The sequence below is a fragment of the Penaeus japonicus genome, unplaced genomic scaffold (genome assembly GCF_977035675.1).
Source record: "Penaeus japonicus unplaced genomic scaffold, GWHDUDI00000001_assembly GWHDUDI00000010, whole genome shotgun sequence".
In the NCBI taxonomy this organism is placed as follows: domain Eukaryota; kingdom Metazoa; phylum Arthropoda; class Malacostraca; order Decapoda; family Penaeidae; genus Penaeus; species Penaeus japonicus.
The window spans coordinates 10,582,534-10,602,533 of NW_028234412.1; the positions used below are offsets into that span (position 1 = coordinate 10,582,534).

The 20,000-nt window shown below is 41.7% G+C and overlaps 1 protein-coding gene across 1 annotated transcript in view; it reads right to left on the reverse strand.

Annotated features, from left to right (window-relative positions):
* Window positions 1-18,535, reverse strand: part of Flo2 (flotillin-2) — a 42,251-nt gene extending 23,716 nt beyond the window's left edge. Inside the window, exon 1 of the mRNA XM_086540649.1 lies at window positions 18,111-18,535. Within this exon, the coding sequence (XP_086396775.1) occupies window positions 18,111-18,159 (49 nt within the window). The 5' untranslated portion in view covers window positions 18,160-18,535. The remainder of the gene's footprint in view (window positions 1-18,110) is intronic.
* Window positions 18,536-20,000: the final 1,465 nt, after the last annotated feature.

Genomic DNA, 20,000 nt, shown 5'->3' on the forward strand with positions numbered 1-20,000 from the left:
AAGAAGGAGAGAAAGAAAAAAGAAGGTGAATGATAAAATGAAGCAAAAGGAAAACAAAAAGAATTAAGGAGAAAGAAACGTGAAGCACTGACAACCACACGAGCCTCCCCCCCCTTCGCCCCCTCCCTCCGCCACCACCACCCTCCCCCATCCCCATGTCCCCAAGTTGCCATTGAGGAGTTGCACCACCTTACGCAGCCGTGACTCAGCGGGAGAGAGCAGGCTGTGTCAACCCCCTTCCTTTCCTTCTTTCCCTTTGCCCTTATTTCCCCTCTCGCCCCTCCTCCTCCACCTTCTGCCCTCTGGCCCTCGAACGCACCGAGTCCCTCGCTCCTTCCCTTGGCCACGAGGCTAGGGACACGAGCAACGCGAGGCTTCTCCGCTCTGACAACCCGCGCCTCGCGTCTTCAGCCAAGGCCGAGGATGACGGGTGGAAATTCACATTTTAATGCATCTGTACACACACACTCATACACATGTGTATGTGTGTGTGTGTGTAAGTGTATGTATATGTATATGTATATGTATATGTATATGTATATGTATATGTGTATGTGTATGTGTATGTGTATGTGTATGTGTATGTGTAAGTGTAAGTATAAGTGTAAGTGTATGTGTATGCGTATGCATGTGTATGTATATATACATATATATACATATATATACATATATACACATATATATATACATATATATATGTATGTAAACATATATATATATACATATATACATATACACACATATGTACACACACACACACACACACACACACACACACACACACACACACACACACACACAACACACACACTATATAATATATATATAGATATATATATATGATATATACATATATATATCAAATATATACATAATATATTATATTTATATTATATCTTACTATATATCAGATTTACAGTTCAAATTCCTTTAATTGTATCTTAGTTCTTCCGGTATGGATCAATTGACATTCTTCACCTGCCCGATTATTTCACACCCAGATTTAACTTATGTCAGATTTCGTCACACTCCCTCCCGCAGCCCCACGTGATTCCAACACTCAGTGTACAAGCCCGGCGTCGATAACACACAGGGGAGTTGATCACGTACTCAAAAACGTCACTGATAACGAATACCTGACAATTTACCTGTCTGTCAATGAAAAGTGACTGCTCTGGTGTACAAAAATGTTTCCATCTTCTGCTTCTTATCTTTCATTCCTATCTACTCCCCCTTTCCTCTCTCCTCTCTCTCCTCTCCTCCCCCCTCCCCTCCCCTCCCCTCCCCTCCCCTCCCCTCCCCTCCCTCCCCCCCCTCCCCTCCATTCCCCCTCCCCCTCCCCTCCCATTCCCTCCCTCTCCCTATCCCTTTCTTTCCCTCCCTCCCCTCACCCACCCCCACCCCTCACCCCCCCCTACCCTCCCCTCCCCCCCCCCCCCCCCCCCCCCCCCTCCCCTCCCCTCTCTCTCCCCCTCCCACCTCCCGCCCTCACGCTCTGCTATCCCCCCCCCCTAACCTCCCCCCTCCTCCCCTTCCCATGCCTAAATAAGAATTCCTCAAGTAGGCAGCCACAAGTCAACTCGGAAACTCACGCCCTCTCTCCCCGCGCTTTGCCAGGATCTCCTCTTTGTAAAGCCGCGGCTTAACCTACTCGTACTGTTTGCACTCCGAAAAAGAACCACCGAGTTAACCCATGTAATTAGACTCCTGTTGTTGTTTTTTCTTCTTCTTTTTTTTGAGGGGTGGGGGTGGGGGTGGGGGTGGGGGCGGGGGCCACTTGAATCCCAAAAGAATATGAGTCAAAAATGGGAATAGAAGAGACCCGGGTCTAAAAATATTTCACTCCCGTTTTGCAAATGGCGCCGCTCTAGATCTCCTCATTCTCTAGATACAGCTCTCTAGATAACGCATCTAGGTCTGCCTACAAGGGTGATAATCCTCTAAACCTTGATAACGGCAGTAAACGAGGTGACCATAACTAATAAAAGTAGATAAAAAAAATCGGCAGCACCTCTCTAGCTAAATATAATTCTGTTAATATACATGTTTATGTATACGTGTATTATACATAAATTCATATATTTATTTTTCTGTCTATCTGCCTGTCTCTCTGTTTCTGTCTCTGTCTCTGTCTCTGTCTCTGTCTCTGTCTCTGTCTCTGTCTCTGTCTCTGTCTCTGTCTCTGTCTATGCCTATGTCTATGTCTCTCTCTCTATATATACAGAGGGGGCGAGGGAGAGGGGAGAGGGGAGAGGGGAGAGGGAGAGGGAGAGGGAGAGGGAGAGGGAGAGGGAGAGGGAGAGGGAGAGGGAGAGGGAGAGGGAGAGGGAGAGGGAGTGAGGGAGATGGGAGAAGGAAGAGGAGAGAGGGAGAGGGGTGAGGAGACGAGAGAGAAGAGCGGGTGAGAGGATGGAGAGAGAGGAGAAGAGGGAGAGAGGGAGATGCGAGGATGAGTGAGAGAATAGACGATGAGGAGGAGCGAGAGAGAGGCGAATGGTAGAAGAGAGAGAGAGAGAGAGAGAGAGAGAGAGAGAGAAGGGGGGGAAGGAGGGATGGGGGGGAGGGAGCTACAATTAAATACACACACACACACATTTACTTATGTAAATATTCATTTTTATATTTATGGATACATATTTAAATATTCATATGTATATACCTACTATATATATAAATATGAATATAAATATAAATATATACATATACATATACATATACATATACATATACATATACATATATATTTACATATACATACATACATATATATATATATATATATATATATATATATATATATATATACATATATATGTATGCCCTCCCTCCCTTCCTATCCTTCCCCCTCCATTATCTCGACATCACGCCGATGAACAGGACGGCGCCGCAAAAAAATTCCGCTTGCGACACCTGATGCACCCGCAGCCATATACCGGAGCAATAAATCGATAACGTAAAAAAAAAAAAAAAAAAAAAAAAAAAAAAAAACAAACCGATGAATTGAACAAAAACATCTAAGTTAATTGGTAATAAATAAATAATAAGAAATATATAAATGATGAATAAATCAACTCGTAATTAATAAATCACTAACATAATCTCCGGCCGACCGCCCACCAAAAAAGTGATCCATTTCCTTAACACTCGAAAGATTTTTCTTTTTTTTCATCCTTCTCTCGAATGGTTTCTTCTAAACTCTATAATGATGCCCAGACAGATTCCCGATATAAAAATTAGCGTTAAATTTACGAATGCATCTTTCAAAAATAAAATACTGCTTCAACTTTCTGAATGTCGATGAACTCCTATTAGTGAACTCGCATTGAATCCACTTTCGAGCCCTTCGCCATTTGCGAAATCATAATAGTTCTTCGGCGAGTGGAAGCAAATGCCCGTTATTCTACGCAGAGAAGGAAATCCAGACAAAGCTTGCAACTCGCGCGGCAGCTAAATGCCATGAACAACATACACTGCACAAAGCCAGGCCCAACCCCGCTAACCAGTACAATACGATAATGACGTCATTATCTTACGCTCTCGCAATTATATTAAAAAAAAACACACAATTTGGTAATTCAATCTTCTCTCAACTGTAGTTGAAACCACCCTCAATGCATAAGTTTCCGACAGCCATCCACGAGACACCTGTTCTCGCGCGAACACATGGACTGGACGGCGCGGCGGGGAGAGCAAGGTTCCGCGTAACACTAGCCGTTCCGCAGCCATTGATTTATCGAGCGCGGGAACAACGACCGGTCCAGATCACGTGGAAGTGTGGACGCTTCAGAAGCACAGCGGGCAAGCTCATGCAGTCGTTGGGGAAGGGAGAAAGGTGTACTAATGCTTGCGCGACCCTTTTCGTTCGTAAAAAAAAAATGGAAAACAGATAAAAACATATTGTATTATGAAGTTGTGGTGTTTCAGATAAAGATGCACTATCGAAAACTTCACCGCATATCTTCCATTGTGGAATCCTTTATTCTCATTCATGCCTTTCAACACAGAGATACCGCAGTTACATCTATGCCTGAGACCCGTTAGAGAACCAAGAATGGCGAAGAGAATAGCGCACGATGCATAAATAAACATAAATGCATGACTGATGATTCTTGGCTGAGGGGTCGAGGCACACGAATGTTGATCACGTGACGCTTGATATCTTATCCTTACAAATGACCTGGGGAATTCACAGCTACATTAATAGTAATAGGAGCAGTATCAGTAATAGTAACGGTGACAAAACGAAAATAATAATAATAACAAAACGAAAACAATAATAATAATAATAATAATAATAATAATAATAATAATAATAATAATAACAATAACAATAATAATGAATAATAATAATATCAATAATGATGAAAACAATAATAGTAATAATATAAATAATATTAATAATAATAGTAATAATAGTAATAATAGTAATAATAGAAATAATAGTAATAACAATAATAATAATAATAACAATAAAAACCAACAACAACATTTTCGGGAATAGAAGATGAAATGATAGATCCTTAAACGTTTTAAGTAAGCGAATTGGAAGCCCACTTCTTTTCTTTCCACTTCTTTTCTTTCCACTTCTTTTCTTTCCACTTCTTTTCTTTCCACTTCTTTTCTTTCCACTTCTTTTCTTTCCACTTCTTTTCTTTCCACTTCTTTTCTTTCCACTTCTTTTCTTTCCACTTCTTTTCTTTCCACTTCTTTTCTTTCCACTTCTTTTCTTTCCACTTCTTTTCTTTCCCCTTCTTTTCTTTCCCCTTCTTTTCTTTCCACTTCTTTTCTTTCCACTTCTTTTCTTTCCACTTCTTTTCTTTCCACTTCTTTTCTTTCCACTTCTTTTCTTTCCACTTCTTTTCTTTCCACTTCTTTTCTTTCCACTTCTTTTCTTTCCACTTCTTTTCTTTCCACTTCTTTTCTTTCCACTTCTTTTCTTTCCACTTCTTTTCTTTCCACTTCTTTTCTTTCCACTTCTTTTCTTTCCACTTCTTTTCTTTCCACTTCTTTTCTTTCCACTTCTTTTCTTTCCACTTCTTTTCTTTCCACTTCTTTTCTTTCCACTTCTTTTCTTTCCACTTCTTTTCTTTCCACTTCTTTTCTTTCCACTTCTTTTCTTTCCACTTCTTTTCTTTCCACTTCTTTTCTTTCCACTTCTTTTCTTTCCACTTCTTTTCTTTCCACTTCTTTTCTTTCCACTTCTTTTCTTTCCACTTCTTTTCTTTCCACTTCTTTTCTTTCCACTTCTTTTCTTTCCACTTCTTTTCTTTCCACTTCTTTTCTTTCCACTTCTTTTCTTTCCACTTCTTTTCTTTCCACTTCTTTTCTTTCCACTTCTTTTCTTTCCACTTCTTTTCTTTCCACTTCTTTTCTTTCCACTTCTTTTCTTTCCACTTCTTTTCTTTCCACTTCTTTTCTTTCCACTTCTTTTCTTTCCACTTCTTTTCTTTCCACTTCTTTTCTTTCCACTTCTTTTCTTTCCACTTCTTTTCTTTCCACTTCTTTTCTTTCCACTTCTTTTCTTTCCACTTCTTTTCTTTCCACTTCTTTTCTTTCCACTTCTTTTCTTTCCACTTCTTTTCTTTCCACTTCTTTTCTTTCCACTTCTTTTCTTTCCACTTCTTTTCTTTCCACTTCTTTTCTTTCCACTTCTTTTCTTTCCACTTCTTTTCTTTCCACTTCTTTTCTTTCCACTTCTTTTCTTTCCACTTCTTTTCTTTCCACTTCTTTTCTTTCCACTTCTTTTCTTTCCACTTCTTTTCTTTCCACTTCTTTTCTTTCCACTTCTTTTCTTTCCACTTCTTTTCTTTCCACTTCTTTTCTTTCCACTTCTTTTCTTTCCACTTCTTTTCTTTCCACTTCTTTTCTTTCCACTTCTTTTCTTTCCACTTCTTTTCTTTCCACTTCTTTTCTTTCCACTTCTTTTCTTTCCACTTCTTTTCTTTCCACTTCTTTTCTTTCCACTTCTTTTCTTTCCACTTCTTTTCTTTCCACTTCTTTTCTTTCCACTTCTTTTCTTTCCACTTCTTTTCTTTCCACTTCTTTTCTTTCCACTTCTTTTCTTTCCACTTCTTTTCTTTCCACTTCTTTTCTTTCCACTTCTTTTCTTTCCACTTCTTTTCTTTCCACTTCTTTTCTTTCCACTTCTTTTCTTTCCACTTCTTTTCTTTCCACTTCTTTTCTTTCCACTTCTTTTCTTTCCACTTCTTTTCTTTCCCCTTCTTTTCTTTCCACTTCTTTTCTTTCCACTTCTTTTCTTTCCACTTCTTTTCTTTCCACTTCTTTTCTTTCCACTTCTTTTCTTTCCACTTCTTTTCTTTCCACTTCTTTTCTTTCCACTTCTTTTCTTTCCACTTCTTTTCTTTCCACTTCTTTTCTTTCCACTTCTTTTCTTTCCACTTCTTTTCTTTCCACTTCTTTTCTTTCCACTTCTTTTCTTTCCACTTCTTTTCTTTCCACTTCTTTTCTTTCCACTTCTTTTCTTTCCACTTCTTTTCTTTCCACTTCTTTTCTTTCCACTTCTTTTCTTTCCACTTCTTTTCTTTCCACTTCTTTTCTTTCCACTTCTTTTCTTTCCACTTCTTTTCTTTCCACTTCTTTTCTTTCCACTTCTTTTCTTTCCACTTCTTTTCTTTCCACTTCTTTTCTTTCCACTTCTTTTCTTTCCACTTCTTTTCTTTCCACTTCTTTTCTTTCCACTTCTTTTCTTTCCACTTCTTTTCTTTCCACTTCTTTTCTTTCCACTTCTTTTCTTTCCACTTCTTTTCTTTCCACTTCTTTTCTTTCCACTTCTTTTCTTTCCACTTCTTTTCTTTCCACTTCTTTTCTTTCCACTTCTTTTCTTTCCACTTCTTTTCTTTCCACTTCTTTTCTTTCCACTTCTTTTCTTTCCACTTCTTTTCTTTCCACTTCTTTTCTTTCCACTTCTTTTCTTTCCACTTCTTTTCTTTCCACTTCTTTTCTTTCCACTTCTTTTCTTTCCACTTCTTTTCTTTCCACTTCTTTTCTTTCCACTTCTTTTCTTTCCACTTCTATTCTCTTCTCTTCTCTCCTTTTCTCTTCTCTTCTTTCCTCTTCTTTCCACTTCTTTTCTTTCCACTTCTTTTCTTTCCACTTCTTTTCTTTTCTTTTCTTTTCTTTTCTTTTCTTTTCTTTTCTTTTCTTTTCTTTTCTTTTCTTTTCTTTTCTTTTCTTTTCTTTTCTTTTCTTTTCTTTTCTTTTCTTTTCTTTTCTTTTCTTTTCTTTTCTGTCCTGTCCTGTCCTCTCCTCTCCTCTCCTCTCCTCTCCTCTCCTCTCCTCTCCTCTCCTCTCCTCTCCTCTCCTCTCCTCTCCTCTCCTCTCCTCTCCTCTCCTCTCCACTTTTATCGCTCCATTCCTCCTCTCTCCACTTCCTGCCCTCCTTCTCTCACTACTCAATCACTCAAGGTCTACTCACTCTCCCAATCTAACTGGACACCAAAAACGTACGTATATTTGTGAATGCTTTTCTTGTTTTTTTCTTCTTCCTTTTTACTTTTTATCTTTGTCATTTTTTTCTTTATATTTTTCGTAACATCTTATTCTTTTTCTTCTTATTTTAATCTTCTTCTTCTCCTTATTTCTCCTTCTTCCGACAGCACTTCGCCTTCTATTCTATCTCCGTCTTTATCTTCTTCTGCCATTCCTCCTTCCTCTTCTCTCTCCTCGGTTCTTTCTTTCGCCAAGAAAAAGGAGAGAACTTCGCCTACATCCCTATCCCTCCCCCCCTCTTCCTTCCTCCACCCCACCCCCACTTGCCTCTTCCTTCCTTTGCTTTCAACTCGTCGCCTAAACCGCTTCCTTGAGCATCTCTTGATCTTCCTGGTCCTCACCTAACTACTTCCTTTTACTACCTGACATCGCATTAGGTGCCTCTAATGCCTCTCTCTCCAATCTCTCTCTGTCTGTCTGTAGTAAGCATTTCGGAAACACCATTAAGATCACCAATACGTATGATAAAAAAAATCAGGTGACCTTGTACGAGACAGACAGACAGCCGTCCAACAAAAATCCTTCCAGCACCTGATACTACATACCATACAGCGGGTGTGAGAATGAGTACTATGGTGAAACAGGACGTGGTTTCAGGACCATAATTAGCGAATATCGAGCTGACATCCGCCGCCACAGAACTTCTAACGCCATGGTGGTACACGTAGATGAAGTGGGACACCTATTGGATTGGAAGCGAGCCCAAGTGATCCATGAAGGATTAAACAGAGGAACATGATGGAAGCCACATACATCGCGACGGAGAACATGAACACCGTGTCGGGCAGCTTCAAATTATCTAATGTCGCAATAACGTTTATTATGTGGATAACGAGCGACAGGTCACGGGCACCAGATGACAAGTTTGTTGTAATATGTAGTTCTGAAGACGGAGTAATTCAAAACGCGTCATTTACATCTGCTGCGTTGTGAAATTATTCAGTTTCATTTATTTTTACCTGTTTTTTTTTATTTGTCATTATGAACTCTGTTGATCTGTCTCTATCTTCTCTCTCTGTTGGGGGTGTCTGTGTCTCTGTGTCCGTTTGTCTGCATCCATAGTTGTCTCTGTCTCCGAGGATGGTGATGATGAGAAGGAAAAAGAAAACGAAGAAGAAAAAATAAATAGGAAATAAACAAACCAAGCAAAGAAAAAAAACTAAAACGTGCGAAGAAGAATATCCGTCCTTCTGCAGGTGCTAAGAGGCCCCGGGGAGAGGCCCTTCGGTGGGGGAAGGGAGAGCTCTCGACAGAAAGGAGAGAGCAGCGTTGAGTGAGAGGGAGAGTGAGACGCAAGCTCCGCATAGCCTGTTAGACTAACAGGAGCTCCGGCTGTTAATTTGCTTTCACATAAATAATGTTTGGTCCTCTTCCTTTATTATTTTACTTGGACATTATCCAAAATAAAAATATTGAAAGAAATAGAGCCAACAAGCATTTGTTTCCCTTTCATATATGACAATAAGTTTTATTTTATCTTATGTAAAAATTAAGCTAATATACAAACATCAACTGTTCAACAGATGGACAAAACATGCACAAATATTCAGATTATCATAAATTCTGTGTGGGCGAATAACAAGCGTCATACACGTCACGGTCCCTCTCCCTTGCCCCTGCATTCCAACTACCTCAGTTCCGTCACCCCCCCCCCCTCCCCTTCTCCTCTTACCCCTGCCCACCATCATCCATCTCCCTCATCCTACAACCTTACTTTCCTCATCATGCTACCCCTATTATACTTTTCCCTTGCCCAACCCCCGTTATTTTTCTCCCTCATTCAACCCCGTCACCCTACTCCCTCATCAACCCCCATCATACTTCTCCCTCATTCTACCCTCGTCATACTTCTTCTTCATCCAACCTCCGTCATCCTACTCCTTCATCCAACCATCATCCTAACCCCATCACCCTTCTCCCTCACCTGCAATCCTCCTTCTCCCTCAACCTACTCCCATCCTCCTTCTTCCTCAACCTACTCCCATCCCCATCTCCTCCTCCCTCCCTCTCAATCCCTTCCCCCTCCTCCACTCCTCTTCCCCCCTCCCTCCTTATCTCCGTCATATTATCTTCTCTGGACAAGCCCGAATCGCAAGTGAGACGCAAGCAACACCACCCTTTTTTTTCTTATTCTTTTCTTTCCTAATCTCTTTTCTATGGGATATAAGAAAGAGAAAAAAAGAGAAAAAGAAGGTGATGATGAAGAGAAGAAGAGGAGGAGGAGGAGGACGAGGAGGAAGAAAAAGTAGACGAGAAGTGTCATCTTCACATCTCCCCTTCTTATTGTTACATATTATAACACGGTTACTAAGAGAGGACGTGGCGTGGCCAAGACCTCGGGCTATCGTCAGGAACCTCTGCCAAAATAGATCACGAACGAGCGGACAGGAGGACAGACACAGCGGCCGAATAAGGGGGATTGCGAGTTGCAGTAGGACACCAATGTTGAACCGGACACTAAGTAGGAAACAGCTTGGTGAATCGCCAAGGAAATCTGGTAGGACACAGATGTTGAACAGGACATTGCGTAGGGGACGGGAAGTTGAATCGAAGGAAATGAGTAGGACACTGATACTGAGCAGACACCGCGACTGTTCCACTTGTCTGCGCTCCATAGATTCGTCGCTCAACCCGTGCCAGCACATAGCTCGCGGTATCGGCCGCCCGTGACAGGCTGCAGAAGCCGCATTCAGTACAGAGAAAAAAAAGGGGTGGGCGGGGTTTCGAACGGCGGAAGTCTCAAACAATATCAGTAAATTGTTGACATGAGAAAATTGTATTGACTAATAAAGTAGAGAACAAAGAACGGAAATAACCGGTGGGATTTGTGCGATAACTAAAGGTTTGTTGTCAAAGTGTAAGTTTGGCTACTCATTGCCACCCGCATCAGTATGGCGTGTTGCAGAGTGATTCCTGTCCAACATTCGTGACTCAGCACAAAACATTTGTCGAATTCAATCTGTTATCTATTTATTTATTTATTTTTTGAATCAGGAAGTTCTCTCGTCTAAAAACTATATTTCCAAACAGAAAGATAAAAAAAATCACGAAGCAACCTGTGGAACACCTATCCATCTAAATTTATTTGTTGCATCTTCAATCCAGTTCAAAGCAAAAACCAACACGCGGGTAACAGTCAGCAGCCAATCACAAGCCCCAGAGACGTATAACCAATCACAAGAGCATTACTAAAGGTAAAACGTAAAAGAAAAACATCTATTAGAAAAAAAACAAAAAAACTGAGTAAACCTAACACGGAGAGCGAGTGGCAAGACAGGTTCGACAAGTGGCGAAATCCTCGACACACATACAAAACACGACCCCGGACAAGATTTTCGATTTGGGAGAAATAACGATTTATTGCCATCGTTTAAGCACGAGGTCTTGGCAGAGGCTTGAACGGGCGTGGCGAGGAACTGTGGGAGGAGTTAAGGCACAGCGCGAAGGGAGGATAGGCGGGCTATGGGACTGTGGGCAGTATATGGCACTGTGGGCGGGCCGGGAGGGAAGGGCGGCGCTGCGGAGATCAATAAGGCAGCGGGCGGGAAGTCTCGACACTCTGGCGCTACGCGGGTTATTTCAGTCGGCCCGTAATGTCACCAGTCCACGCCCTGGGCCGCTCAGCCAGTCGCTCGGGCAGTCGTTCGTTCGCAAGGTTCTTGTCTGCTCCTCTCTCTTTGGAACTGCATTACTCTTTCCCTTTCCTTTTCCCTTTCTTTCATTCATTCTTCCTTTCTCTCTTTCCTTCCTTCTTTCCTTCTTTCTCACACACACAAATACAGGCACACGCTCGCTCGCGATCTTTCACTCCCGCCGTCATTCGTTTAAACTACCTTGTTCTGACATATTCCTATTGATTATTTTCACCTTCAGTCACTTAAATGCCTTTTATTTTTTCCCTCACTCAAGATAAACAGTTGACGGCACTATCTGTTCTGCGATAAAAGTAACATATTCCTTATTAATTTTCCGTTTAAAAGATAAGACGAAAACAACACTCGAGTCTATGAAAAATACCATAATCTTTTGGTATCAATTCTCATTTTATCTTCGCATATGAGAATGTAAATAAATAAGAATGACAAAACCGCAATAGAACTACAGAGGGCGTGTCCAGGTAGGTGGAGCCACGAACAGAAGGAGGCGGGGTTTGGGGAGGGCTTAGAAAAGTTGTACTTTGGGGAATACATCTTTCACTATCTCTTATCTCTCTACTACCCACACACAAAAGCACCATTTATACATCTTAGCAATATTCTACGTTTTGTTTTTAGGAAGGTCCTTGCAACTTGGTTAACATGATCACTTGGAACGTAAAGAGAGACGCTGTTAGTTACCCCAAGTGCAAGGATGTTTCAAGGTCAAACACACAGCGCATTCCATCCCGTTAAATAAAGGTTCAGTATATGTACATTAGGAATACATTATGGATGGATGGATGGATGGATGGATGGATGGATGGATGGATGGATGGATGGATGGATGGATGGATGGATGGATGGATGGATGGATGGATAGATGGATGGATTGATAACGGACGGACGGACGGGTGAATGGGTTGAATATAAGTATGTATGAGTTTATACAAATACACATGCACAGGCAGGTAGACAGACAGACAGACAGACAGACAGACAGACAGACAGACAGACAGACAGACAGACACACACACACACACACACACACACACACACACACACACACACACACACACACACACACACACACACACACGTGTCCACGCATACATACAAACCAACGCGCCATTCATTGGCAAGGATCGCATATTTGACTGCAATACGTATGCAAGACGACCCAGCATGCAATTGACTTGACCGTAGAACTTATAGTAAGTTCTAATCTCAAAGTCAATGGCGCCATGGCACCAATATGACCTTGCTGATGGTCATATTGGTGTGTGTGTGTGTGTGTGTGTGTGTGTGTGTGTGTGTGTGTGTGTGTGTGTGTGTGTGTGTGTGTGTGTGTGTGTGTGTGTGTGTGTGTGCTTGTGCTTGTGCGTGTGCGTGAGTGCCTGTGTGCGTGCGTGCATGCGTGTTTGAGCATCTGCTTCTGCGTCTGTGTCTGCGTGTGTGCGACTGCCTGCCATGGGGATTGTCTATTTAAACGCCTTAGGTATGACCCAGAACATTTAAATACGCTTAACCTTTGCCTCATAACCTTTGATCTGACTGACTGACTGACTGATTGATTGACAGACTGTCAGTCTGCCTGTCTGTGTGTGTGAGTCTGTCTGTGTGTGTGAGTCTGTCTGTCTGTGTGTGTCTGTCTGTCTGTCTGTCTGTCTGTCTGTCTGTCTGTCTGTCTGTCTGTCTGTCTGTCTGTCTGTCTGTCTGTCTGTCTGTCAACCAACCAACCAACCCCCCAAAAGACAACCAACCAACTAACCAACCTGTATGACCATGAAACGACTTATTAACACGAGCATTTCCAAATTTCCGGTGGGGGATTTACGCCGGATACTGCTAAAAGAATTAATGTAAAAATATATCCAAGAATGTGGGCTGATACTGGATTTACCAGTACAATTAACCAATGCTCACGATCATGAACTCACATGTACTTTCATATGTACTCGCCAGAGAGAGAGAGAGAGAGAGAGAGAGAGAGAGAGAGAGAGAGAGAGAGAGAGAGAGAGAGAGAGAGAGAGAGAGAGAGAGAGAGAGAGAGAGAGAGAGAGAGAGAGAGAGAGAGAGAGAGAGAGAGAGAGAGAGAGAGAGAGAGAGAGAGAGAGAGAGAGCGAGAGAGATGGTGTAAGTATGAGAGAGCGAGAGAAAGAAGAGATAAAACAAAAGTAATCTCTGCTGGCTGGCATTCGTCGCAGACAACCTACAAACGGTCATTTTTCTTCATAAAAGTACAGTTTTGCCTTCCCATTTTCAAAGGACACGCCCCCTTCCTTCCCCATCGATATTCTGAAAATTATCTATATCTTTTACAAATTAAACTGACACATTAACCTATGATAATACTATGGGAGCCTACAGTGAAATAGTGAACCTGGGTTGGGAAAATTTTATGACGGTGAAGTGGGTGCCGAAGGGAGGAATGGGGGAGGGGGAGGGGGGGGTTACAGGGGGAAGGGAGGACGAGAACTAGGCCCCTACGCGTAGACGAAGTGGGTCGCGGTCATGAGGCATATGGTGGAGTTGGTGGGGTTGTATTGCGCGAAAATAACTTTATATAATTTCGTTTGAGTTCGTGTGTGAGTGAGTGTGAGTGTGAGTGTGAGTGTGAGTGTGAGTGTGAGTGTGAGTGTGAGTGTGAGTGTGAGTGTGTGTGTGTGTGTGTGTGTGTGTGTGTGTGTGTGTGTGTGTGTGTGTGTGTGTGTGTGTGTGTGTGTGTGTGTGTGTGTGAATGTAAGTGTGTGAGTGTGAGTGTGTGTGTGTGTGTGTGTGTGTGTGTGTGTGTGTGTGTGTGTGTGTGTGTGTGTGTGGTGTGTGTGTGTGGTGGGTGTGTGTGGTGGGTGTGTGTGGTGGGTGTGTGTGTGTGGTGTGTGGTGTGTGGTGTGTGGTGTGTGATGTGTGTGTGTGGTGTGTGTGTGTGTGTGGCGTGTGTGTGTGTGTGGGTGTGTGTGAGTGAGCGTGTTTGAGTGAGTGTGTGTGTGTATGTGTGCGTGTGAGTGTGTGGGTGGTTGTGTGTGTGTTTGTGTGTGTGTGTGTTTGAGTGAGTGTGTGTGTGTTTGTGTGTGTAGATGTGTGTGTGTTTGTGTGTAGATGTGTATGTGTGTTTGAGTGTGTGTTTGAGTGAGTGTGTGTGTGTGTGTGTGTAGATGTGTGTGTGTTTGTGTGTGATTGTGTGTGTGTGTGGTGTGGTGTGGTGTGTGGGTGTGGTGTTTGTGTGTGTGGTTGAGTGTGTGTGGTGTGTGTGTGTGGTGTGTGAGTGTGTCAGAGTGTGAGTGTGTGAGTGTGAGTGTGAGTGTGTGTGTGTGTGTGTGTGTGTGTGTGTGTGTGTGTGTGTGTGTGTGTGTGTGTGTGTGTGTGTGTGTGAGTGTGAGTGTGAGTGTGAGTGTGAGTGTGAGTGTGAGTGTGAGTGTGAGTGTGAGTGTGTGCATGTGCGTGTGCATGGATAGGTTTATCTATTTTTTATCTATAAGTGTCTTTATGTACACATGTATACAAAATCATTTCCAGAACTGTTTACCAGAACTGTTTACCGCATATATGCATGCGGTCGCGTTCGTGTAAGCCTGGGAATACACATGTGCGTGTGTGCGTGTGTGCGTCCCCACCCTATCACCTGACTCCATGACCACACCCACATCGTAAACGTACGTAATTTTCCTCATTTTCCTCATTCTCTCCTTTCTCTTAACTCCTCTTTTATCCATTCTTCTACACTTTCCATCTCCAAAATCTTTCACATTTTTCTCTCTTCTCTCCCTCTCTTTCCCGTTAATAATTCTCCATCTTTTCATTCTCATTCTCTTTCCGTCTCGCTCTCCCTCTCGATTCTCTCCTAATGTCGTACTACATACAGTCTGAAATGACGGCCTGTAATGAGTAGCTCCTTGCACCAGCTGAAATAACTGAACCACCTGTTGTGTCACCAGTGGATCACCTGTAGATTCTCGCACCATCTTTAGCTATATGCTTCTTGTGTATCTGTCTGTTTCTCTTTTCTGTCTATCTGTCTGTCTGTCTATTTGCCTGTTTGTTTGTCTGTATGTCTGTCTGTCTATCTGTCAGTTAGCCAGTCTGTCTGTCTGTCTATCTGTCTGTCAGTTAGCCAGTCTGTCTGTCTGTCTATCTGTCTGTCTGTCTGTCTGTCTGCTTGTCTGCTAGTTTTATTTGTACTCCCGCTCTCTTTCTCCCTTTTTTTCACTCTTTCCCTCGTTTTCTCCTTATTTTCCTTCTCTCTCACACAACTCTGTCAATCCTCTTTTCTCTCTCTCTCTCTCTCTCTCTCTCTCTCTCTCTCTCTCTCTCTCTCTCTCTCTCTCTCTCTCTCTCTCTCTCTCTCTCTCTCTCTTTCACTCACTTTATTGCTTTCTCCAAATCCCTTTTCTTAACCCTTACCCTCTTCCCCTTTCTTCTCCTCCTCTGGAAACCACCTGTCCCTCTTTCCCATTACCTGCTACTGGTTACATGTATACAAATGAAAACCGTTGTGATTTGTGTATTAATGTGATTGCATCAGAGTTTCAATTCTATAACAAATGGTATTTGAGTTTTTTCTTAGTATCCTCTGTACCCACATCGCATACTTATATAAGAAGTATATCACTGGTTCATCTAGTGTATACTATGAAACTTACATAATTTAAACGCAAACACATTTTCATAAATGAATCATGGTAATTGCATTTCCGTGCATCTAATTCTTAGCGCAAGTAAAGCCGAAACGAAACTTTCGGGACCACATGCACACACAAAATCAACACTATTCTCTGCTCAACAACAACGCATCTCTCGTCCTGCATACCAATGCGACCACTACCACCACTAAAACATGTGGAACTCATCACCATCTCCCCCCCCACACACACACCCCTCTCTACAACTATCTTCCTTACACACACACACCCCGATCCCTCCCCCTTATTTTCTTCCAAACCTTTCCTTACCCCTTATTTCCCTCCACATTCCCCTCCTCCCCACTTTCTTCCCTCCCCCTTATACACCAACTCCCAACACCCAGAGTTCACCCGAAACCCGCGCATACCATTCCGGGATGAAAACTCCTCTGTCGCTCTTAAAAGGTGCCAGTTCGTGATATCGAGGCTCTTGTGGTCTTGTAAGCCGAGACCCATTCAAAATAGGAAGAAAATTACATTACTCCCATATCTCAACTATTTCTATTACCTTTCCCACGTGTCCATCCACTAGCAGATAAGCCTACATTTGGAGAATATCGATTTCCGCCATATCTAACCCATTCTCATTTAAGGGCTACCGCATTCCCAGCACCCTAATCGCTGTCTCCCTGAGTCCCTACTTCCCCTTTCCTGCCGAGTTACCTAACATTCGCTAAAGAAAACTGGTCACCATTTCTGTCCTAATATGAACACATATACATACAACATGCGAGCTAACGATTTCTCTTCACACTTTGAAGCCTTAACACTTTACGTCACTTAAAACACCTAAATCATGGCTTATCTCATTATCATTCTCCATTGCAATATCACATTTTGTGAGTAATTTTATTAACCGACTTTTTTCTTTTCTTTTTTTCCCTATTGATACTATACGAGTCTGTGGATGTACATGTATAAGAGTAAGTATACAATCGTATACCTGCATACATAGTACGTATGGTGAAACAAATTACGTAATTACATACCGAGAATGAATATTTTCACTCTGAGTCATATCCTCCTCCTTTAATAAATGAATGACACTTTTTCATCGAGTAAAAAACATAATCATCTAAAAATTGAGTATGCGCATGTTGCCATTAAAGAAAAATAAACACGTTCTCAATCGAGTAAGGAAACACATATATATGAATACATATATATACACACAAACACACACACACACACACACACGCACACGCACACGCACACGCACACGCACACGCACACGCACACGCACACGCACACGCACATATATGTATATTTTACATACATGCTCAATCTCACATAAGCGAATCCAAAACTAAGCGACCCTTGCTCATACTGCAACTGATGTGTATGTTTTTCTGTAGTGAGGAAAACAGGATTTTTTGCTTGCCATCTCTTATTTCAATGTATCTGTCTGCCAGCCTATCTCCCTCCCTGCCTGCCAGGCTATCTCCCTCCCTGCCTGCCAGGCTATCTCCCTCCCTGCCTGCCAGCCTGTCTCCCTGACAGCCTGTCTGCCTGTTTCCCTCCCTGCCTGCCTGCTGTCTGCTTGCCTGCTGTCTGTCTGTCTGTCTGTCTGTCTGTCTGTCTGTCTGTCTGTCTGTCTGCCTGCCTGCCTGCCTGCCTGCCTGCCTGCCTGCTTGTCTGTCTGTCTGTCTGTCTGTCTGTCTGTCTGTCTGTCTGTCTGTCTGCCTGGCAGTTTGTCATTGTCAGTCTGTTTGTTTTCCTGCGTATGTCTGCCGTAGCAATTTGTTTCTGTTTGCTGTTAACGGCTTTTTCCGAGAATTTAAAATCGCATGTAAGCTCCCTTTTGAACGACTATTTTGTAGCGGGTGGCACTGGGAGAGTTTCGTCTTCGTCGAAGCCTTTGGCCGTTCACGCCAGTTATACGGTAAGATCTTGGACTCAAAACATGGCGTGGTACGGTAGGTCAGTGCACGTGGACTCACCCTAACCTATGCTTGCCCGACAAGACTTTATATGCATGATAATTCAATTGCACGCAGTGCAATATAATCCGGCATCAAGTTAGCTTACTTTCGCAGTGTTAGACAGTTTAAGTTCGACTATCAAAACTTGGATAAACGCAAACTCCGAACAACAAAACACGTGAGTATATTCATAAATAGTCCTATATAAAATGCTTTCACTTGTACTGTAAAACATTAATTCAAATGTCTTTCCGAGAAAAACTGACGTGAGCCGAAGTCCAAGCCAGAGTACAGAGTACGAACAAGTACACCAGCTAGGCCTCTGCTATGCCTAACCCGAATCTCCAGTCAATACACATACATACCTGACACCACAAGTGCTTCGTTTGGTCCGACGGTGTGTATGTTGCCCATGTTTCCTTGCTTGTCTTCGCCGTGTTTTCCTGCTGCTCTGTGAGGTTACGAATATCGAAGGGGGAGGAACGCGTCGCAAACTGCGCTATGTAAACATGCAGACGACGCCCTGCGCTTCTTCCAATGAGCGACTCCTCATACGAACCGCGTTTTCTCTCAAGTTGCAATCTCACACACACACCATATCTAACCCTCGCGACCTCGTGCGTAAGGAAACCGCTGCGATATTCCGAATCTCGCGTAACAGATCGGAATCGCTCGTTATCGGAGTGATTGAGGCGTTTCGACGTTAGGAAAGGATGGGCGGCGCTCTCACCACGACACAACACACGCGAGACTGAAGACCCGAGGGCGACGCGCACCCAAGAATATGTGTGTGTGCGCTGCGTCAAGAAAGATGTCGCTCGGCTGTTTTTACTTTTCCCCCCCATTTATTTCTCTCTCTTATTACTCTCATTTGCTCTTTTCTTGTGGATTATTTTTTTTTCATGTTTTCGTCTTCTGGTCTCTCTCTTTTTTTACTCTGCTGTTACGTTCAGTGATGGAGGTCTATGGTGTGTGATTTTATGATCGCCTATGTTCTTTTTAGGAAAAGTCTGTAAATATTTAGGAAAGTCACATTAGGAAAAGATAGGCGTGGGTCATGCGGTCCACACGGCCTGCAATGACTAAAAGAAATTAATAAAGTATAAGAAGCATTTGTTCAGTTTTCCCACATGTTCAAAAAACTCGGTATAGTCACTATTAATCTTTCATCAACTGATTTGGAAATTGTGACGTTATCTTATCAAGAATTTATCACTTGCTGGGATTGTGATGTTACAAACGCATTCCTTCAAGATTTTAGAAATTACAAATGAAATTATCACTAAAATTATTTGAAAATTATGATTATGATAAGAATCATTATCATTGCCGTATGGTATCTTTATCATCATTCTTATTACATATTATCATTATTACTGTTATCAATGTTAATATTATCATCGTTTTTATTGCTATCAATATTATTAGCATCATTATTATTACTATCAGTATTACCATCATTATCATATTTATTGCTATTATCATTATTATTAGTACATGATTAGCATTAGCATTCGTGCTAGTATTATCATTATTGTTATTATTGTGGTTGTCATCATTGCTATTATTATTGTTGTTACCATTACATTTTGTGTTTTCCTGTTTGTCATTACTCTTATCATTATCGTCATTATCATTACTTTTATTACCGCTATTGTCACCAATATCATTATTATCGCTATCATTATTGTTACCATCATTGTGACCGTTGTTGTTGTTTTCTTTTTATATTAAAATTGTTAGTTATGATTATTGTTTTATCATCATTATTACTCATATCGTCCTAGTTAATATTTTCATCGTTGTTATTACAGTTGCTATTGTCACTATTATTGTTATTACTACTACTATCTATATCACTGTTATTACTATTATTATCATTATTATCATCATTATTTATACTTTCATTATTTCAGTTACTGCATGCTAAATTGACGCCCTACTTCCCTATCTGAAAAGCTGACTGGTTCCTACATAATGTTGGTTTCGCTACTGAATCATATATTTTCTTATGTACATTAATGTTAACAACTAGAAGCATTTAAAAAATCCAAGGAAATGTCGCTTTCGAATTCAACCTGTTTCCTATTTAATTATCATAGCAAATGTAGATTAAACACATATCGCCATGTACAAAGCACAATAGGCAGTTAATAACAGTTTTTATAAGCTAGATATAACCCAAATCGTGATATGATTGATCAATCTCCATGATAGACTGTATGTCAGTGTGGCTCTTACTTTGAGAATCATCA